At 33.2% G+C, this 24055-nt stretch overlaps 1 protein-coding gene across 5 annotated transcripts in view; it reads left to right on the plus strand.

Annotated features, from left to right (window-relative positions):
• PTBP2 (polypyrimidine tract binding protein 2) overlaps window positions 1-24055 on the plus strand; it is an 80335-nt gene that overhangs the window by 51268 nt on the left and 5012 nt on the right. For 3 of the 5 annotated variants that reach the window (XM_068540383.1, XM_068540379.1, XM_068540382.1), the window contains exons 8-11: window positions 3968-4163; window positions 17839-17993; window positions 19463-19496; window positions 19913-20005. In XM_068540383.1, the coding sequence (XP_068396484.1) occupies window positions 3968-4163; window positions 17839-17993; window positions 19463-19496; window positions 19913-20005 (478 nt within the window). The remainder of the gene's footprint in view (window positions 1-3967; window positions 4164-17838; window positions 17994-19462; window positions 19497-19912; window positions 20006-24055) is intronic. The other 2 variants (XM_068540380.1, XM_068540381.1) reach the window with 1 other exon arrangement.

A 24055-nucleotide genomic window follows, 5' to 3' on the forward strand; every position in this document is an offset into this window, starting at 1 on the left:
CACAACTTTCCCAGCATCTGGAGTGCTATAGATCCTTCCAACCTTTCAACCATCCATGTACATCTCGGTGTATTATAAAATGAGTTGGTTCTAAACTTTGTAATTCAGTTGCTGTATTTTTATGCTTGTTAAAACAGTAGAGATCATGTAAAATTTATAGGTAAGGAATAAGAATTTGGGAAGAGAATCTCAAGCTTGCTTCTCCACTTCTATAATGATTGTTGTTCAAATGAATGAGAGAATGACAAAATATTGCTTACGCCCTGGGAATTCATTTAGCAGGCATAGTGTACTTTTAGGTTTGGGGCAAGAGAATTATAATATTCTTTAAAGTATGGTCCAGAGCCCATTCTTATCAGACTGTGGTCCAGATACATTCTTATCATATAGATTGCTTATACAAAATGGGACTCTTTGGCTATCCTGAACTAACAGTTCTAATCTTTGGGGTTGGGAGCCCACTACTCTGTTTTGTTTTGAATGCCCTGGGAATCACTGCTATGTAAAGGCAGCTTGAGTGACAGAGCCAACCAAACTTTCCATATATTAGTTATGATCTTTGGCAATTATTTTCAGTTAATTGGAATTCTTTCCCCCTAGCATTTTGCTTTACAAGAGAAGAGCAACTCGGAAAAAAACATATTAACAATGGAGTTTTATTAGTGAGGGTTGGAGGGGAAAAATGTAACCATCTCCTAAATTTGTCCTGAGGTTGGCTTTAAAAACCTCTTAAGTCAACAGAAAAGGTAATGTATATTGAGGGTTGACATTTAGGGTGGTAATCACAAGTCATTGTAACAATCATAATTGTCAAGTAAAAAGTAAATTGTTTTAAATGATCTTCACATTTATTAAAGAAAATGCCCTAATGCATTTTTCAAAAATCTTGTTTATTGTCAAGCAGTGTACTGGGCAAAGATATCACTTACTGTGGCTTTCTAGTTCGATTTCTATATTTTCGAGAAATAGAAGTAATCTCCTTTTCACCTGGACTTTTAAAAATTGTTTTATACAACCCTGAAATTATAACACACATGGTAGAAAATAGCTGTTTTTGTTTTTATGTTATTAGAGACACCTGTTCAGGTGTGTTATCTATTTCTATTAGGAATGTGTACAGTTGACACTGGACAGTGACACTGTGGCTTTTGGAAATCCTTTAATATGGTCACTCTGTTTTAATATGCAAGTGGATTGTTTCTCATTAATGATTCCTTCCAGGAGAGTGTATTTCATTAGTTTCATTGGTGGCTTTTCCTGTTTTTAATCCATATGCAATGTTTTATTGTGTTGTTAATTATACATTCTGTATTTAACGTTTTTACTGAGTTTACCATGTTTTTGCCATAAATCTTATACTTCATATGAAAATACTTTTTCCTGATTGTTTTTGTGTACTCCAAACCTTCCCTTTGCATAGACACATTTGAGAGGCCTTTCTGCAAATTAACTTGAGCTTTTACTGTCAGAAATCTTTGCTCTAGCAAGATCACTGCAATCCCGACTGCTGAACACAGACTGACTTGTGTGCTGCCATTATTTCCTGGAATTTTGCAAACACATGAGCTTGAAGTGAGCTTGCATATATAGTTTAATTTGATTTTTCTCCTTACCTCATTTGTAGTCATCTTACCTCAGCCAGCTATTGAAAGTGCCTGGATTTCTATTCTCATGAATCCTCAGCTCTTGTTCCTCTCGTATGTTGCTAACAGGTGATTTTAATTTACATATTGTTTCCTGATTTCTCTAGCTTTTGTATCTTAGGTATACTTGTGTATCTTCCATCTACATAAAGATATTTTTTTTTTAATTAAAGGAAGAATGTCAAAGGCTTCTAGAGGGCTTTCTAGCAGTTAGCATATTCATTGTAGGTATTTGGCAGTCAACCTCATTGAAAGAACTCAGCCCCAAAGAAACTCTGCTTATTGTGAAGTTAGTGATTTTGTGTCAGTACATTACTTTTTGCATTAATTTAGATAATATGACCCAAAGCCAGGTCTTTTCTTACAAGATATCAGATTTTTTTTGTATGATGTTATTGAAATAGTCACCTAAGAGTGAATTTTGCTGCTCATCTTTTGACGTTCATATACTGGGGAGAGATACAGATTCTATTACTTGGCTCAACATTTCCCTTATAGGAATGAGTAAATGAAGACCTATTTTCAATGCTTTGTTTGCCTTTACAGCAGAGTATTGAATTAATACTTATATTATTCTGGCTGAGAGAGTTGATACTTGGCTTTCATTCTCATGTGATGATAGGTACATTGCCTAATTCAAATATAATTCAAATCCTGATGTGTATGTAGTCCCTTTAAGTGAGTTTTCACCAGTAATGTATTGAAATTGGTGAACTTGGGTTGAATTGTGTTTTTAGGTTAGTTTTTAGCTTGGTAAATATTCACATAAATCTTAACTTTTTTTTGAATTTTATTTTATTTATTTTTTTATACAGCAGGTTCTTATTATCTGTTTTATACATAATAGTGTATACATGTCAATCCCAATCTCCCAATTCATCCCACCACCACCACCCCCCCCAACACTTTCCCCCTTGGATAAATCTTAATTTTGTATATTAAAGGAACGGGTTTTCTTTTGTTAGAGTGGGAATATTTTAATTATAAGCTTTATATACATAAGGAGCTCTAGAGGTTTACTTTTTCCGTAACAGGGCACTCTTGATTATATTTAAGTCTGTTTCAGTTACTTTCCTTCTTCAACAATGTGACAATTAAAATAGTCATACTGAGGTAATACAAAAATTCTCTTTCAAACATCAAATGTGAAAAATATGTTGGTCTACTATTAATATAGTTCTGGTTTTACACACTTAATAGATCTTGGTCTGCGTGATCTATTTATGTATTGTTATCAGAAGAATTGTTTTCATTTTTGAGGTGAATTATAGAGCTAAACATGTTCTTCATTTCTGGACTGTTATTTTATACAGTAAATGTTCATTCTTCTAATGAAAAATTAACAGTGTGTTCCCCTGTTCTCTAGTTCGTTCCAGGTTTCTATCCAGCTGGAGTAGCATTGGTGATTATATAGGAACAGAAAAAAACATAATCATCATAACAGCAGCACAGTCCTTTATAATTCATGATATGCTTTTACATATGTGATCTTTTATCTAATCCTCATAATCCTGCAAGGAAACATGGCAGCCATTGTCATCTCTGTTTTCCAGGTTCAGAAAGATTCTGAGATTCAGAAAGGTTAAATAACTTGTTCAAGATGACCTTTCAACTCTAGAGTTTGTACTCCTTCTATTCCAGAACTTTCCTGGGATGACGTTGAATTTGCTTATACAGCAAGTTATTCTGATTCAGGTTGAACAACCTAGGTTAAGGAAGATAATATTGGATTGGCCAAAATGTTTGTTGGGGTTTTCCTTAATATGTTATGGAAAACCCAGACGAACTTATTGGCCAACCCAAGAGTTTTTGCTCATTTCATGGTAGTTGCTATTATGCATCATAGTGATATTTATTTGTCTTGAGGCACCTCATTTAATGTGGCATCAAACAGAAGTTACCTTATACCTATACCAATTTTTGTAAGTGTTACCACCCAGCAAAAGATATGTGTATAATGAAATTAACTTTAAAGTATTGTGCAGACTGTTATGGTACTACTTTGGCAGGACTGACTATATTTGTGACCCTTGTTAATTTTTTTAAATTAAAATATCTGCAGATTTTTAAAATTAAAAGTATTAGCACATATGTTTAACTGGTTGTATTTTAGATTTAGGTAACACTTTTCTATTTAAAGAAGATAGTATTTGTGGAAACCAATATATGTACAGCTGGGATAGTAAAGAACAGGGTATGGAATTTGATCCCTTTCCTGGCGGCTTTTATGTGCAGTTTTTCATTGTTGAGTTTTATTGTCAAAGTCATACTTTTTCTAATTTTTATTTCTTAAGATTGCTGATGTATTTTGTTCACTTTTACAGGCCCTAGATGGTCAGAATATTTATAATGCTTGCTGTACCCTAAGGATTGATTTTTCCAAACTTGTGAATTTGAATGTAAAATACAACAATGATAAAAGTAGGGATTATACTCGACCTGATCTTCCATCTGGGGATGGACAACCTGCATTGGACCCAGCTATTGCTGCAGCATTTGCCAAGGAGACATCTCTCTTAGGTATGATTTTTATTGTCTGTACCACTTTTCTCCCATTTTGCCAAATGGGAAAGTGCCTGTTAAACTCCAGTAAGTATAATGAATCTCCCATTTTGGAATTTAAGAAATTAGGTTTCTCCCCCCATCAGGTAAGAAAGCATATGAATGCTGTTGGAAGAAAACCCTAAATTCATAAGTATAATGAAAATTATATCAGTTATATTCTTTTTCACCACTCTCATCTTCTCTCCCAGAATGGAAGAGGAAAAGCTCTAATGAAGAAATACTGTTGAGTTCTTAATAAAATATTTACACTTTAAATTGAAGTCATGCTGTCTAGGGGCCCTTGTGCATATTCTTTAGGGCCAATCTAATTGTTTCAATTTAGCACTGCGCAAACAATGAAAAGTTAACAGATGCAACATATAATGGGAGTAGGTGTATAGATTTTTTCAAAGCATATTATACTCTCTCTTTTAAACAATTTTAACTAGAAAGAACTTTATATAAAATTTATTTTGGTATTTATCAGTATTTGCATTTTGTCTTAATCATTGTATTTCACCTCATTCTACAATGGATTTGACCCACCTAATCAAAAAACAAAACAAAACAAAAATTTGCAACTAATAGTTGACAGAGTCAAGATGAAGAAAAAATAAAGGAAAATGTTATTTTGTAAGTAAAATAAGTGATTTATAATTTAAGATGAAATTTTACAGTTTTATTTGATGTATTCAGGAAATTCTTGGTTTCTGAAGTTTGTAAGATTATCTTTAAATGAGTGTTTCTATACATATGGAACCCAAGATTGATGAGTCACAAACTAGTTCTTACAGTTTAGTTTATGTTCATCAATTAAAAAAGGAAAAGCATTAGAATGAAGTAATTTTTGGAAATATTTACTTACTGTGAATATGTAGCATGTGTTATCCATTTATAAATATGTAATATAAGTGATACATCTATGAACCGACACACACTAATGCACAAGAGGAGCATTTGATATGTGAAATTAATTCTGGTAATTTTAGACAAAACTGACCCTTTATTCTAATTGTCTAATACATCTAAGCACAAGTCATAGCAGTTTATCATGACCATAATAGATTCTTTAGGTTGACAACATTCTTTCTTGAGAGAATCTCTATCACTGTGTGGGGATAACTTAAGGCTTTATTCCCTCAACTTGGCTTGTAAGTAGATAATATTGACTATTACATGGTGTACCATTTTTTAAAGTCAAGAGTGAGACAATAATGAGTGATACATGGCCTTTGCTTGTAATTGTTACTGTGAATTCTTACATTTTTTTTTTTTTACATTTTTTTAACTGATAGAAATTATTTTATAGAAAAGACAAAAATCAACATTTATTGAAGAGCTTCTATGTCATAGGCATTCTGCAAGTCACTTAGCAGATACATTATTTAATCCTTAAAATAACCAAAGTAGAAGATGACAACAAGATTTTTTATAGTAGTTTCTAAGAAATTTAAAATATTACATGCAACTCATTAAAGAAACAAGGGTAAAATACCAAGAAACTTCAGCTAGCGTCAAACATATGACCATAATAATCGCTTTCTTGGACCCTAAGAGCTATGTGTGTTTGCTCATTTGGGTGTAGTTAGATGAGTTCGTATGTGTTTTTGATTCTGGGTGGAGTCATGGTTAGAGGGAATTCATCATCATTTTCCTTGTAATCTCATGGCTTTGATGGAATTTTTTTAAAGTAATAATAATGTCTTTCTCATAAAAGATTATGAAGTTATGCCATAACTAACTTCTGTCTTATTCAGTGCTTTTATCATTTTTCAAGTGTTCTACATTTTTGCATTAAAAGAATATGAGTAAAGTTGCTCAGTTCTTAGTAAATAAATTCGTCTGGTGTCTTCTTCCAGCTCTGTCTTGAATATTTTAATATAATATGCTGGCATACCTCGTTTCATTGTGCTTCACAGATACTGTTTTGTTTTTGTTTTTTTAAAAACAAATTGAAGGTTTGTGGCAACCCTGCATTGTCAGATGATGGTTAGCATTTTTTAGCAATAAAGTATTTTGTAATTAAGGGATATACATTTTTTTTTAGACATAATGATGTTTACACACCTAGTAGACTACGGTATACTGTAAACATAGCTTTTATATGCACAGGAAAACCATAAAATTTGTGTGACTCACTTTATTGCAATACTTGCTTTATTGTGGTGGTCTGGAACCAAAGCTGCAGTATCTCCAAGGTATGTCTGTATTTTTGTTTCTGTGCTCTGCCTGATAAGAACAAGGAAAATATTTTGTAGTGAAAATATGTGAATTTACCTTCCTTTACTAAATGACTTCATCGTTTACCTGTTATAATGGTTTTACATCTTAAAACTGGGGTTTTTTATTTTAAATGTCTGCAAGTAGTTTTTGAAAGTGGGTGAGTTACACGTTTTAAAAATCAAATAATGGAATTTATAATTTATGAGATTACTTATATTTTGATATTTTTTTCTTTCTATGTAAATACATATTTTGTACAAAATTAAAATCACACTATTTGCAGTTTTGTGTTTTATTTGAATTATTCTACTGAGAATTTTTTGGAAAAATGATAATTATAATAGCTTCATAACATTCTAGTGGATATATAATACTTTTGGAAGTATGTTGGACATTTAGTCTACTTTCATACTTTTCATTAGTATAAATGGCGCTGTGACAAACACCTGTACATAATTTTTTGTCTCTTATTTACTTAGATTAGATTCCTAGAACTAGAATCATTGGGTCAAAGAAAATGTTAAAGCCTTCTGAATCTTGTTGCAAATTTCTTTCTAGAATGTTGATGTTAATTTAAACTAACATGAATGGTATATGAGGCTGGCTATTGTACTTTTTCCTCTACCAGCTTATTATAATTGTTATTATTTTATGAACTAGTTTATAATTTTTCAATGCTTATTAGGTACTTACAAGTCTCTGAATTGGTTGTCTGGATTCTTTCTATTAGGATGTACAAAACGTAAAATGTATATTAAGGATATTATGTTCATATTTGGTATGAGCTAAGCATTCAACTTTATACTTATATTTTAGACTGGCTAGTTACGGGAAAAAATTTAAAATAATTCATCACAATCCAAACGTTTCCATTTACAGGACATTAAGGTAACTTTTTTTTACCCGCCACACCTTTGGTGGGTATTGTTATCTTTATGAGGAACCACTTACTGTTTTGCTTTTTAAAGTAGTCATGAAACACTCTTAATAGTGACATACACTGTTGCGTTAGTGAGGTCATGCCTTCTGGAATGGTGACTACATTTTTTTCTCTGTTTATTTGCTTCTAGTGATATTTAATAAGTCAGGTGACTTCAAAGTACAACAAACTAATATTGATAGGATCCATTTCCTGCTTGAGTCTTCCTCAAAGAGTACTTGTCCAAAATGAAATAATTGCTCGGTATCCTTTTATTTCAAAGATTCTGTAAGAACACAGATACTAGGTGATAATTCTTTTCTGCTAAATATTTAGGGGGATTCACTTTACTTTGTATGATTTTTATATTATATCCTAGCACTTGACTAAATTTAATTAATTTGGAATCAGTATTATAAATTTTAATTGGTTTATTTTACACAGTAATTTTTTAAGACTAGCATTCTCGGCTTCCTTTTTTAGTGCTAGGGACCACAGTGTCTCCAAAAAATGTAATTTATTCAAGAATGGAGACTGAGTGCTTTGTAATTAGTTAGAAATCTGACATTTAAATACATAATCACAAACTTGGCAGACTATTAGTTATTCACATATTCTACATCAAAGAACAAGGTGATCAAAAATCCTTGAGATTATAAATTGAGATGTCATTATGACCATTTTATCATGTTTAAGAAGTGTAGTTAATTTATTAAGGGGTGGGTCACTTTTAGAAAAACTGCTAGAAGTAATTAATTTTTCATGATCATGTTGTCTACATTTTAAAAATTAATGCAGATAATATGTACAAAGAATACTTACTTTAGAGCCTTCTGTGTAGTTTGAGTTAATAAGTAGCAGCCGTTCTCATCATAAGGTTTTAACAGAAAAGCAAAGCAAACTTTGTATAGGATATCTTCTGAGGTGAAAATAATTGGTAATTGAGAACAGATATAACAACCATTTATTCATAAGGGTAAATATGTAGTTCTTATAGATCAGTGTTTCTCAAACTTTCCTGCACATCAAAATCACCAGGTCTTACCCTAGACTGAGAATCCCTAATGATTAGTGGGTTTCTAATTTTTTAAGATTCCAGGATTCCAAGATGTAGTGGGAGTTGAGAATTACTGCTATAGAGGAAAGTTTGTAGTTTTTTAGTGAAGTTATTAGTGTTCTCATAAAAACATACTTTATACCTATTGAGCCAGTATTCTAATACTTTTCTTTATTCATGCCATGTAAATCTGTCTTGGTATCGGTACAATTCCACTGATAACTGTTTAGCTGTTAAATTGAATTTGGTTTTCTTTTCTATGTGTTTATGATGCATAAAATTAACAAGTAAACTTTTTTTAAATATATTTTTTAAAACTTACTTTAAACTTAATATTTTAAAATTTATTTTTAAATGACTTCTGAAAGCTTTTGTTTTTGTTACTTTTGAATGGGTTATTTACATGGTGTTTTTTTTTAAGTTTTTATTATCAAAGACTTCAGTTATCATATCCATTATCTCAATTCACTAGTTCCCACACTTGTTTTATCTGTTCATTTTTTCTTTTGTATTTTGAGGCAAATCCTTAACATCATGTCATCTCAAACATTACCATAATTTCTCTAAAATAATGACATTTTCTTACCAAGCATACCTGATCAAAATTGATTAAAACCTGATTATCATACCTATCAAAATTGATGATGATTTCTTAATGTTGTTGAATACCCAGTCAATCTTGCATTTCCCCAGTTGTCTCAAAAAATGTTTTTTAAGCATTGATTTGTTCAGAATAGGATCTTCTCAGGGGCCACACATGGCATTTGGTAGTTATGTCTCCTGAATGTCTATTACTCTGTTAAAGTCCTCTCCCTCTGCCCCAGCCCTCAGTTCCATTGACTTATTGTGGAAACCTAGTTATATTCTTTTAGAAAATGCCACAATCTGGATTGGTCTGGCTATTTATTTCCTTATAGTGTCATCTTTTTTTTTTTTTTTAAGATCACGTGTTCTTGTGTATTCATATTTATTTATTCATTTTTAAAAAATATTTATTTGGCTGTGTCGGGTCTTAGTTGCGGCGTGCGGGATCTTTAGTTGCGGCCTACGGGCTCTAAGTTCCCTGACCAGGGATCGAACCCGGGCCCCCTGCATTGGGAGCACCGAGTCTTAACCACTTTCTGTCTTTAAAATGTCTCTTTTAAAGAGGAAGTTGCAAGAGCTGGGGTAGAATTGTTCATTTTAAAATTTGGATAACATTTTTACTTGTGAATCATGAATTAACTTGAAGCAATAACCTTTAAAGAGTTTATTTAACTCCAAGTACATTTTATATAATATTTGAATTAATATGTTTTAAATCTGGAAATTTTTTTGTCTTCTCAGCAAAGGAAATAGTTGGTGGTAATTGCATACTTCATACTTTGGAGGTATAACGTGCCATAAACATAAGGAGAAATACATTATTACATCAGTTCATATTTACTTATTTACCAGCCTTCTCAAATGGAATAAGCTTATAACTGTAGGGCTAAAATGTTATTCGTAGGCTGCTTTTTAACTATCCAGGGTACACGTTTTCATTCAGAGTTCTTAATGGTTGATTTTATAGTCCTAAACTGATTTGTTATGGTCATCCATTCTATTGTTCTCAGCTATAGCTTTAAGAAATTTCTTTTATTAATCCTACGTTTACCTCCTCCTTTTCCATGATACCCTGTCACATACTTGAAAACCTTTCTCATATTTATCCTGGTGGTCATATTTTTAAAGCTAAACAGCTAAACAACAGAAGTTGATTCAGTGGTAATCAACTTCAGCCTTTGGATGTAGAAGACAGATTTAAATTAAATTATACTGTAGATTTAATCTTGAAAAATTTTTAGTTGACAGTTATGTATGTGGTATGGCTAAAAGTAAAGCCTTCTGAAGTATATTACTGCTACCTCTGCAATTAGTAGAAGAAAAACTATGCATTTGTGACCATAGTATAAAATGTGCCTCTATCTGAAGGAGGTAAAAATTATGCAGGAAGTTTTCAGTCTCTAAAGATGCACCAAGAAAGCAATAGATACATACAGGAAATTTTAGTGTTGTTTTTTTTTTTCTGAGTTCTTCCTAACTTCGTATTTCTCTTCCTTTTAATTTCTATATTTTTTCTTTTTCCTGTTAATCTTGATTTTAATTTAAAAATGGTATTCTGTCTCTGAATCTACCTCTCCTTTTTGCCCCACTTTCTGAATTTTTCTTATCCTCTGTAAGTAATTGCTGTGAGCTTTTCACATTCCTAGAAGGATTCTACCTCACCTCAGTGGCATCCTGCTTTATTCATTAATTGCGTTTTTCAGCAGTCATTTTAGCACTGTGCTGGGTACTGTAGGGGCTCAGAAAAATTACAAGGTTTCTGTGCTTGTAATCTTGTTTATACTCCGGTGGAGACAGCATACGTCTGAATATCTCTAATGTGAGGCAAACTGAAATATATAATAGAGTTTAATGTAGTATTAGAGCATAATGAAGTGAGTAATTTATCATCCAAAGGAGAATGTGGAAGGGCTTTATGGGCCAAAGGCATTTGATTTGGATAAGAATAAAGGATTTAAAAAACACAGCATGAGAAATGTGATGAAGAATATATCATGCATGTTTAGGAAGTGACAAGTATTCAGTTGTGAAAGAGGCATAGGGTAATTGGGAAAACATGAAAGGCAGTGATGTCAGAAATAACTAGTTTGAGAGAAGATCTTAGAACTGATGCTATCCCAAGGAGTATACTGGAGACTATTAGTCTAAGTAAGGTAAAATTGTGAATCTAAACTAGGGACAGAAATGAGAATGGAAAGAAAGAAACATGGGAAAAATGAAATGTAAAAGTAATAGGACTTGGCACGTTATGATATGATGACTCATGAAGAATTAAACTTGTGGAGGAGTCTACCTAGATAGTAGGAAATTCAGCCTAGGACTTAGGCAAGAGTTCTGTGGGGTTGAGAATTTGAAAGGCCAGAGGAGTGATATTTAAAACTTTGGTTTAGAGAGATCAGATTTGTAGTTGCCAGACACAGGGCTTGGGGGTGGGGAGAAATTGGATAAAGGTGGTCAACAGGTACAAACTTCCAGTTATAAGATAAATAAGTACTAGGGATGTAATGTAACATGATACATATAACGAACACCGCTCTATGTTATATATGAAACTTGTTAGAGTAAATCCTAAGAGTTCTCATCACAAGGAGAAAATTTTTTTTTCCTATTTCTTTAATGTTGTATCTATATGAGATGACGGATGATCACTAAACTTACTGTGATAATCATTTCATGATGTAAGTCAAATCATTATGCTGCACACCTTAAACTTAGACAGTGCTGTTTGTCCATTATATCTCAGTAAAACTGAAAGAAAAAAAAAACTTTGGCTTAAGATTCTCAGGTATAAGAGAGCAAGAGGGCTAAAGACTTGAAATTGAAACTTTAAGCACTACACATTTATGTTGTGGGAAAGTAAAGAAGTAAGGGATTGAGGGATGAAATAAATAGGGTTAAAATTAGAAGTGCCTATTCAGTTTAGTAGTTACCATAAAGTTTATTCTTATAAGAATGGGTATAAATCAAATTATAATGGATTAGGAATGTAAATTTGATAAGAAAGTACTTACTACTCTTTGAATAAGTGCTTTAGGAAGGAACGAGAAATGGGATGGTAGTTGAGCAAATCAGGGCCCAAGAGGAAATGTTTACGGTGAAGGAGTATGCATAATCATTAAGAGTATGTGGTCCAAATCCAGACATCCTCAGTTCAAAAGCTGGGTCAGCTTCACTGTCTCAGCTTTCACATTTGTCATGGATGTAATGATAGTAATCCCCATGTTCTAAGGCTAGTGTGAGGATTAAATGTGTTAATACATACAGAGAACTTTTCACAGTGTCTGGCATAGAATGAATGCTAATTTCATATTAGCTAGTATTTGTTTTGAAGGCTAGCTTAAGTCCTAGAATTGATTGTAGTAGATTGGATCAAGAATATAGTGGAAATGTTGGGGCCTACGAAATACAGAGATACTTTTCAGGACCATTGTGAGAACTGGAAGGAAGTTTTATCAAGCTCACCTAGAGATTTAGGGGCAGAGCTGGAGCCAGAACTGAAGTCATCAGCTTTTGATAGTCCATATTCTTTCTTCTCACCATTTGTATCTTTATGAAGAAAGGGGAACAGATGAAAGAAGGGAGGACTTTTGAAGTTGATTGAAAATTTTGAGGGAATTCTGATCTCGGTCTTACGAGATACTTGATGAATATAAAGGTTGAGAATAGGGTATAGGACTTAAGTCTAGTGGATTTTTAGGGAATTCTTGAAAATAGAATAGGAAATGCGGCTAACATCAAATAACAATGTTTGTGGAATCAGTTTGGGGTTGTAGGGTGTGTGTGTGTGTGTGTGTGTGTGTGTTTTCACTCTAATATTTTACAAACCTAGATGAAAGCATATCCAAAATATAAGATTTGATTTATCCAAGTCTGGCATTGTAGAGCATTAATGGATTAGGAACAAGCAAGCCAAACTGCTCTAGACATAGTATAGTCTAGCCAAGGGAGAATAGAAAGGGAAGTAAGTGGTTATCATATAGGCTAAAAATGGGTTGGTTCAGTGGCTGGTATGGGAGTAGGAGGATCTATAAGATGGAAGAATGAAGTCAGGAAAGGGGATGTAATGTTAGAAATGAATGGCGAAAAAAGGAAAAAAAATCAAAGATGTAGCAAAAGAAGTTGGTAAAACAGACTGATATAGTAAAAATCATCAAAGTAGAAGTTTTTAAGAAATAGTGAGACCAGTGTGTCAAACAGATCACAGGATGAGGACAAGAGCTGAGATAGAAGGAAGAAATAAAGCCAGGTGCCAAAGTCTTAATGTAATGAGAGAAAATGTCCCAGTGACCTGATGGCTGTTTTGATGAGAAATGATTGCATGGTACGACCTCAAAGACATTCTAATTGGTGACGGCAGAACAGCAGTCTGAAAATAACATTGGGTGGTGGGATAGTGGGATGAAAAATGCACCCTTTACTTTCCTTTGGGGAAGGGTTTAGGGAGGTAAAAATGACTTTTTGAGAGGGTTATAAGATAAGTTTCATTAGGACCAAGCAAGATTTTAATTAAAAATTTTCTCTAAGGAACACATTGAATAAAATGCAATTGTTAATGATAGAAAAGAAAAATGGGTTCTGGAGGGTAAAATAGAAATTGAAGGGAAGGTTGGTGGAAGAGGAAGAATGGATTGTTTGAGGAAAAAATAGCAGCTGTCATTCTTGTCAAAGGTAAAATTTTTATTTTCAAGTCAGGAAATAAAATGTTGTAAAAACTGCCCCCCCTCACCCAGGACCCTATACTACATGAATTATAACAGGCCTCAAAGTCCCACCACCAATCCTCTGTTCAGTCATATGTGAGAATAACAACCACCAGATGTCTTGAACAGGGAAAAGAAGTGTAAGACCAAAAACGGGGGAAAGAAGTGTAAGACCAAAAGATATGATGTAATTGACTTTGGATAGACGTTTTAGAATAGGAAATGAAAGGATGAAACAAATTCTGCATCTCTAAAAAGCATGGATAAAACTGTCGTAGTCAAGAGGAGCCTAAGGAGGTATGACTAAATCTAATAACGGCATCCTGAAACAAAAAAAGGACATTACATGCAAATTAAGGAAATCTGAATACTTTATGGACCTTAATTAATAATAACATATTAATACTGGCTGATTAGTTGCAACATATACTATTGTATGATAGTACAATATATCTATTTATAATATATATGATATATAACTATATCATGCTATAGTAAGATATTAATAATGGGGGAAAAAGGGTACCCAGGTTATAGGAACTTTGGAGAATTTTTAATTTTTCTGTAAATCTAAAACTGTTCTAAAATAAAAGTTTATTAAAAATTATAGATAAAATTTGCCAGTGATCTAAGGTAAGTTATCAAGAACAGTTTAATTCTTCAATTGTAATGGACAAGGTTAGGGATGTCTGTGTGCCTCAGCAAAATATGACCTCAGGGATAGAGGGATAGATAGATGCATAATTTCTCATCACTTCATCGCTGTGGACTTTGAATCTCTATCAGATAGATACATGGCAGTGTGGCCATCAGTTTCAGGGAGGAAGGGCTAGTAATGTGTCAGAACTAATACAAGAAGTTTATAAAATTGCTGAATCACTCAAAATGCTGGGTGGCCCAGCTGATGAAGATCATTTCACATAGAAGGGAACCCTGTGACACCTTCCTTTTCTTTTCATGTGGCAGTTTATGAAGCTCTTTGACATTATTTGATTCTTAAAACAATCCTGGAAGTAAAACAGACGTTTTTATCCCCCATCTCAATATGCATATAGTGTTTTTTACAGCATACCTGCTGGCTTGAAGATGTAAATCATTAAAATTAAAGTTATTTCTACAGCTAAAAGTAATCCATTAGAGCCAATGTGCATAACGTGTTTTATATGTTTTTTTACAAAGGGAAGATAGTAAATGTATTTTCTCTCACAGCTAGCAGTTAACATTAATATGAAAAATACAGTGCAGAATTCCTTTTCAGAATTCATTATTATGGCATAAATAGTACATCATGAAATACTTCATAGGTTTTTATATTTTTGTGTAGCAGACAAAACTGAGATTAAACCTAAAAAAAAAAAAAAAAAATTACCTTACTGACAAAATAATTTTTTAGAGAAGAGTATACTGAAGGAAATTGTGGAAACTATCCTTAGAGGCTTTAAAAGTCCAATAAAAACCTCAAGACTATTCTAGTGATTTGGAACTGTGAAAGATGACTGAAATAGTTTTTCTAAGTTACCAGACTAGGAGAAGAAATAGTGGAAGAGAAATACATGCTAGTGGCACTAAGGACAGTGACTGCCCTCATCTCTTGAAGTACTTTTGCATCATGCTCTGGGCTGCCTAAAATGAAGAAAGGTCATTTGGCAAGAGGATAGATCATCTGGTGACCCAGAATGGTGAGAATAAATGGAGAAGTAGGGAGATTATGAAGTAGCATTTGCATATTAGCAAGAACAGTGGGGACCTCATAGCTTACATTCCACATTTTGCTGAGCTTTCCATTATCTCCTTACTAGAAGGAGATAAATCTACTTGGAGCCACAAAATTTCACTTATGTTTTCACGAGAAAATTAAGTCTTATTTTTACTGAAGTGTAATGTTGTTTATATGGCATTCTTGTTTTTTTTTTAAGTCTTTCACACTTCAAAAAGGGCTTTAGCCTAGTCTCTTAATTCTTAATTACCATTTTAAATTAATTTTAATTATTTTAATTCTCAGTGATTATTTTTCCATGATGTCTTGATGTTTTAAATAATATTGTGCTACCAAGGTATCTTCATTACAAATCCCAGACTTAAAGTTTCTTTGAATAAATTTTTCATCATCTTTGAATATTTTGGTGAAGTATTATGATTGTTTAATTGTATATTGGCATGGTAGAGGTGTGTTTTAGAAGAAACCATTTTCTGCAAAAACGAAGTTGTGTTTAGACTGATATATCAAATGTATTGATGTTTTATATGTGTTTCATGAATTAGTAATTTTTCTTGAAATATCAACAGAGAAAGACAAATGATAAGTAACGTAGAACTATAAGTTTTGGAATCTATCTACATGTCTGATAAGAGTGTGCAAGATCAAAATGACTGTGAGTACATACCTAGGAATTAGGAATGTATCTTACATTGGCAGCATTTTAAGATATCCATTGACTGTTAAATGGAAACAACCTATCAAATGTAATGAGAGCTATGGTATTTAACATTGAGAAGTTAGTAATACCATAGGATAGTTAAAGTGGTGGATCCTAAAAGGCACTAAAGACTATTATGCATGATTAATTATTAGACGTGAGATGTTTCTATTTTAAAATTAGATCCTTATTTCTGGATTTACTTTAAAAATAAAATTGGTGAGTAGATACAACACGATTAGCCATGAGTTAATAATTGGTAAACAATTGTGGTGGATACATGGGGCTCATTATTCTAGTCTCTCTACTTTTTTATATGTTGGAAATTTTCCAAAACAAAAAGTAAAATCTAAAAAATGAAAGTGGAGAAATAAGAAAAAAAGGTGGGGGGAGGGAATCCCCAAAAATGGTATGTGGAGTGGTGGTGGGGGACTGTAAAATAAACTCATACAGAGCAAGAACGTAAATGAGAAACACCATTCTACTGATGGGGGAGATACTCAGAAAAGATAAAAGGAGATTGGGAGGGAAAAATTTTATAAGTCAAAAACTAAAGAAGTTAAGAATTGTCAGTCTTCAAGAACCCTTCACCCTGCCAATGAAAGGTCATAGTAGTTTCTGTAAAGTAAAAAGATAAACTTGGCTAAAAGAGTAACATCTGAAACCAGAGGTAACAGCACATCCTTATGACATGTACAAGAAAGCTGGAAAGAGAAAAGAAGAAATAAAACATGAACTTGTGGGACAGCAGTACTTTGGGCCAGTTCTACCCAGGTATGTCATGAATTAACTTTATGTAGGTTGAATGTTTGTCGCCTTTATCATGAGAAGGAAAAAAAAGAACATATAACTCATTTCTTTAGTGAACTAATATTTATTGAGAAATAAGCTGGTATGTAAGAATTTCAGGGATGAAAGGAATCCAATTTTATTGATAATTGAAATATGGATAAAAGATGCTGAGACAAAGGGAATTCTGTGGAATAAATGAAGAATCCTGAAGATGACAGAACAACAGTAAGACTGGAAAGTAGAACAGTAGAAATAAGAAGGAAATGTTAAAACTGGTAGGTAAAGGATAGGAAAATACTGAAAGAGAAAGCCTGTGTGATATAGAGACTTTTTCTCATTCTTTCTATGGGGGAAGTGTTGTAATTGAGAAACTTGTGTTAATACCTACTTGAGTGTGGAATTAAGGAAAACAGATTTTGGTAAGATTTTCTTTAGGTCACTTGAATGAATTAAATAATGATGTTCAGGGTGATTTTGTCTCTAAAAGTGAAGGACTTACTATATATGGTTTGTAGGCTGTAATTATTTGTCTAATTTCAAGCACGTTTATAAAGAAGATAGCACTTTATAAAAAAGTGAGTTACTGTTATGTTGAAGATGATTTTTTTTTAGATTTGGCTCCTCACTATGAACCATGGAAGTGAATTTTTCAAGTCTCTGACTTGGAAGTATATTCTTTATGCTGTGTTTGCTTTTCCATAGGAAATGGAATGTTGTATATTTAATTTTTTTAACATAATACAGGTATGTACCTTAGTTCTAATATTTAATGATTTCATTGAAACCAATTAATTTTATCTACTACTTATCAGCAACTAATGTTTCTAAATGTTATAAAAATTAACTTTCAGGAACCACTTGGAACGGTCAGCCCTAAGCCGTGCAGCCATCGTGCTTAAATTGGTTTTTGTAAACGACTTGTGTGTGTTTCGTAAAATATGCTTTATTTTAAAATTAGGGCTTCCTGTTGCAGCTGTTCCAGGAGCTCTGAGTCCTTTGGCTATTCCAAACGCTGCTGCAGCAGCTGCTGCAGCTGCTGCTGGCCGAGTGGGTATGCCTGGAGTCTCAGCTGGTGGCAATACAGTCCTGTTGGTTAGCAATTTAAATGAAGAGGTTAGTAAAATAATTTTCTAGTGTTTATTTTTTAACTCCATTTCATTTGTGAAAGTTTTTCATGTTTATTTCGTTTTGCACTTGCCTTTCTTTTTATGTACATTCATTAGTCAAAGTATTTTCTGTGTGTTTCTACTTCCGAATAAAATCTATGTACTTGTTTAGGTAATACTTTATTTCCGTAGACAGTCATATCTCTTTTAATATATATATATATATATATTTTTTAACCTAACTACCTATTTTTCCTAAGAAAAATATGGTGAAGTACTGTAGTTTGGCTTTTTATCTTTTTGTTGTTCTCAAAAGGCAAATGTGATCTAATTTGCAGATGTAACTGTAAAACAATTTTGCTCTTTGCCTTTTCTAATTATTTGCTTGTTCATTTCATGCTTATGTGTCATTGCATTTTTTTAAATCTTATTTTATGTGAACTACTCTAATACATTTTTCTTTGAAGGTTCTTCCAAAGATCTTGACGAGGCACTCTTCCAGTCTTTCTTAGTAATTTTTTCTTTGCAGTTATTAGTCATTGTCTTCTAAAAATATTTTTCAACTTTACCCCTCCCTGAACCCCTCCCACCCCGTTAAGTAAAGTTTATTGCTGAGTTATTTTCTTTAGTTGTACATTTTATGTCTGGTATATTTTATTTTGATTGCTATGGAAGCTGGTATGAAATGTGGGAAGCTCAATGTATCAGTTTATGATGTCTAATTTGAATATTTGTTTCATTTTTAATTGGCCTCTGTTAATACGAACATTAAGCTATTTTATCATTTAGTACTATTGTCATCCACAGTTCTGCATGCTAAAATGTTTGAATCAGAGTGCCTTTGTTTTTCTCTTAAGAATTTTGCCTGCATTTCATAACCAGCCATGCTTATGCAGTTAAAGTTCAAAGTTTAAAATTCCTGTGCATGCTTTCCTTCCCTATGTTGAGATGAAATGCTGTAATTTACTCTTTGATATAGATGTACTTTACCCATATTTGTCTTGGATGACTACATTTTACTCAGTTTTTCTTGTACAGTACATAAACCAACCATTTTCTGACCAAATCCTGCATTTCCTATGTACTGACCTATATTTTATTTTTTTTTTGTTCCCCAATTCCTTATTTTTTTCTTCTGCATTGCTGTTTCCCTTCCCCATTTCATCCTTTTCCCTGTGTGTTCACCTTCCCTTTCCTTGTCTTTTCCCAAATGCCCATTCCCTTCCCTGTCTTATCCTTTATTTTCCTTGTCCTTGTCTTCATCCCCTGTCTCCATTCCCTGTGTTCATGCTTCTGTGCTTGAACAAATGTTCCTCGGACCAACTTGCCCCAATTAACCGCCTTGAACCATGATCCATGACCACCTCACCATTCTGCGGGAACCACCCTTCGTTATGGATGATCTGTTCATCTCCGCTCTTCCTCGACTCTTCTCTCTTCTTGTCTTACGCTGCTTGCTCTTCTCTCCTTCTAAAGATGGTTACGCCCCAAAGTCTGTTTACCCTCTTCGGTATGTTATTGTTAGCACTATACTTTTATTATTGATTTGATTTTTGTTTCACCTTAATTCTTATTTGTAGCTAGCACTTTGGCTTAAAGTTGAATAGTAAATCTTTTGCTATTTTTCTTTGCTATTTAAAACTCCATAGACACAAAATTTGTTTTAATGCATGCTGATTTATTTTGCATGGTCTTTAATTTAATATCATTCACATAGCTTTGAGGGTTTATCAGAGATTATTCTTTTCAAAATTCACTGTTCAAAATCTTGATCTTCTTTATTCATTTGTGAGAATGATGAGTTTGAATGAGTGATCATGTTGATGTCTGAATGTTTCATTAATATGTCAGAAAGATAATCTTTAGCTGACTTGCACGTAAAATTAATTCCATTTTTGGATTACCTCTCTGTGGCTCCAAAAAAAGGTGTTTATGGAGATGTGCAGCGTGTGAAGATTTTGTACAATAAGAAAGACAGTGCTCTAATACAGATGGCTGATGGAAACCAATCACAACTGGGTAAGATTAAATTATATGTTATCTATACATCTTCAAATCTGATTTCAAATATATAATCTAAACCTGTGAATAAAAACAAAGTCTTTATATTAGTAAGAAGCCATTTATTAATAGCCAGGGTTCAAAATGTCATGTTAATTTTCATATTTTAACATGAATAGTTGTACATGATGAACATATTTGTATTTTCCTGCTGTCCTCTTAACCATTTCTTGTGTGGAGTCTAAGGAAGAAATGTTTTGGCTTCAAAATTACAATAACAATTTCACATAAGAATTATGACATACATATTAAAGATCCTTAGTGTTTTTCATTCCTGGATAGTCCTTGTAATCAAAGCTAACAGTTCATATAGTCCATGGAATCCTGATTAACGCCGTGTTATTTTAATTCTTCTAAAGTCATTTGCAAGTATTTAACTAAACTTAGTAAAGGAAAGAGTCACATGGGAAACATATTTCAGAGATACCAGGTTCTTACAGAATGAAAAACTTATACCAAATACCCCACTGTTAATCCTTTTTGAAATCTTAAAATGTACTTCAGACAAGTTACACTTATACTATTAAATAATTGATGACTTAATTAACATCTCGTTTGACTTCATGCACAAAGCCAAATCACATAAATCTAGAATGTAGCTGCATATGCACGGTGTGATTGACTGTAAATGTCAATATGTTCTTAGCTTATAATTCTGTTAGTTGAGATTCGGGGATGATGGTACTTCAGACTGGGTGTACTCACATTATTAATTTTGAAATTTGCCATTTTTGGTGTAAAAACTAGTGTATTTTTGCTGTTATATCCAGTGAGACTCACAAACTAAGAACGTGATGAACTAGACCTTTTAGCCTTTGGAATCAGAAGTAAGTTTGAAATTCAGTGTTTCTTATCAGCTATTATCCATCTTTAGTGGAAGTTATATAAAAGTGCTAATTATGTCATAGATGCTCATTAAATCTTTTCTTCTTCCTCTGCTTGTGTACACCTCTGTACTTTGGTGGGCGTAGTCATTGCCATTGTTTTTATAAACTTTGTAAGTAGCATTTTACAGTTTTTGTTTCATAGTTGACAAAGCATTCTTAAATGTTTGGTTTTTTTCCTCATTGTGTGAGCTGTGGGTGGCATTACCCTCATGTAAATAAAGGATACACAGTCATTACAGTTGAGAAGTACCTGAGGTAGAATTTAACCAAATTTTTCACGATATTTTTGGTTTTGTTTTATGTAAGGACTGTTTAGATAAGTGATACTTTAATTTTTGCTATACTTGTATTAGTCTGCTTGGGCTGCCATAACAAAATACCACAGACTGAGTGGCTAAAACAACAGAAATTTATTTTCTTATAGTTCTGGAGGCCAGTAGTTAGGTGCCAGTAGATTTGGTTTCTGGTGAGGACTTTCTTCCTGGCTTTCAGAGAGCTCCATTCTCCATATGTCCTCACATGGCCTTTCCTCTGAGCCTTTTCTCAGCCTCTGAGGCTCTGATTTCTCTTCCTGTACTTATAAGGACACCAGTCTTACTGGATTAGGGCCTCACCCATGTGACCTCATTTAACCTACATTACCTCCTTAAAGGCCCTGCCTCCAGGTAGTCACATTGAGGGATTAAAGCTTCAGTATATCACTTTTGGGAGAATACAATTCAGTGCCTAACAGTACATTTATAAATCTTTTACCCCTAATTTTTATAAGATTTTTTTTACTAAAGCTTTGACTTACTAATAGCATGATTTATAGGTTTCAAACTGTATGTAGTGGCAAATAATTTATTATTTCTCATTGCTGCCAGGTTAGATTTTGCTTTCTTGAAGTATGTGTCCGTAACAATACGTAATTGGACCCTTAATGCCTTTATAGCACACACACAAACACACAAATCCTATACAAAACTAGGGTGTGCTATTGAAAAAAATAAGTGAAATTTTTAAAAATGTAGTATGCTTTTTTTATGGGCTCTGTTCTCATTCTTTTGGGTTTTCATGGGTCTCTGTTTGGAAATACTCATTGTTTTATAATATAGGCAGATGTTTTTATGCTTAGGAAGTAGTATGGGAGAAATAAACGACAAGGTATAGTCAGTAGTATACAAGTGTGAATGGGATTGTTGCAAATCTTAGAGGCCATGTTAAATCATTTTAGACCAGAGTTTTAAAATTTGCAAACATTAAGATGTTTCAGTTTCTACCATAACCTATTTAATTGATACTGGAATTTTCTTAAATTGGATATTTTAGGAATAATATAATTTGTAAATTATGTTTTGAAGTAGTATACTGATCTTCAACAATTAAAGTAAATTAATTCTAAGGAAATGTCAAAAGAGTAGTTCCTTGTTAAAATAATTATCTTGTTTCTCCAATTCATATTTTCAAGAACTACTTACAAGAAAGCCTCAACTTTTTATTTAATATGTAGCTGCCATCTCAAAAGTAAACTTACTTCTTCTTTAACTACTAAATTATATCTAGCGAAGTGTGCTGTAAAGGGAGTAGGAATCATGTAACTCTGGTGTTGCGATATTCGAGCAATTTTTAAGTATGTGTATATATTGGCTTTCACTTCTTCATTACTGTGAGTAGTGGAGAACTCTGAGTTGCACTTTGAGGTATTGCTGGTCTGATAGAAGGGAGCTCTCAATAGACCTTCCCCCCCCAAAAAAAAAGTCAAAATAAAAGAGGGAAAAATGGCAAATGATATGGAGAAAATGGGGGAAAATAGAAATTTGAAAGTAATGATAGAATCAAGTCCAGATGTATCAATAATAACAACAGATGTAAAGGAATAAATTCATCAATTAAAAGACAGATTTGATTTTTTAAAAGCCACCTATTGTTTACAAGAGATGTGAGGTGCAAAGATGTAGAAAGATTGAAAGTAAAGGGATATAAAAAGGATAATTGACAGGTAATAAGCAAAAGAAAACTTAGGTAGCTGTATTCATTTCAGATAAAGATTAGTGATAAAAGATTTATTAGTTCACCAAGATGACAACAGTTTTATGTTTATGTGTGCCTAATGAAATAGCTTCAAAATACATAAATTATAAATGGATAGAACTGCAGGGAGAATTGAGCAAATTCACCACGATAATGGAGGTTTTTATACACCTTGCTGAATTATGTCAGGCAGACCCCCCCAAAAAAAAAATCAGCAGGACGCAAATGATACAGCACAATTACATTAACAGAATTACACATGTATAGAATTAGGCATCTAATAGTTATACATCCAACACATTCTTTTTAAGTACACAGGGAATGCTTACAGAAATTGATCACAAACTAAACTATAAAGCAAGCGTCGGTAAATTTCAAAGAGTAAGTATCATACAGACCAAATTCTCTGACTACTGCGCAATTAAGTTAAAGAGTTAATAACAGAAAGATACATTTAAAATCTCCAGGTATCTGGAAATTGAAAAATAATTCCAATATGTCATGTCTCAAAGAAGTTATTTTAATGGGAATTTTAAAATATGTAAAACTAAATGATAATAAAAGTACTATACATATTAGTATGTGTGGTGCAGTGAAAGTGATGTTTTACAGAATGTTTTAACTGTTAAAGAATAATGGTATAGGGACTTCCCTGCTGGCGCAGTGGTTAAGAATCCGCCTTCCTGGGCTTCCCTGGTGGCGCAGTGGTTAAGAATCTGCCTGCCAATTCCGGAGACACAGGTTCAGGCCCTGGTCCGGGAAGATCCCACGTGCTGTGGAGCATCTAAGCCCATGAGCCACAACTACTGAGCCTGCGCTCTAGAGCACGTGAGCCACAACTACTGAGCCCACGTGCCACAACTACTGAGCCCACGTGCCACAACTGAAGCCTGCACGCCTAGAGTCCACGCTCTGCAAGAAGCCACCACAATGAGAAGCCTGCACACCGCAACAAAGAGTAGCCCCCTGCTTGCCGCAACTTGAGAAAGCCCGCACACGGCAACGAAGACCCAACACAGCCAATAAGTAAATAAATAAAATTTAGAAAAAAAAAAGAATATGGCATAAACCCAAGGAAAAGAGATAATAAAGACAAGACTAGAAATCT

Source organism: Eschrichtius robustus, chromosome 3 (assembly GCF_028021215.1).
Source record: "Eschrichtius robustus isolate mEscRob2 chromosome 3, mEscRob2.pri, whole genome shotgun sequence".
In the NCBI taxonomy this organism is placed as follows: Eukaryota; Metazoa; Chordata; class Mammalia; order Artiodactyla; family Eschrichtiidae; genus Eschrichtius; species Eschrichtius robustus.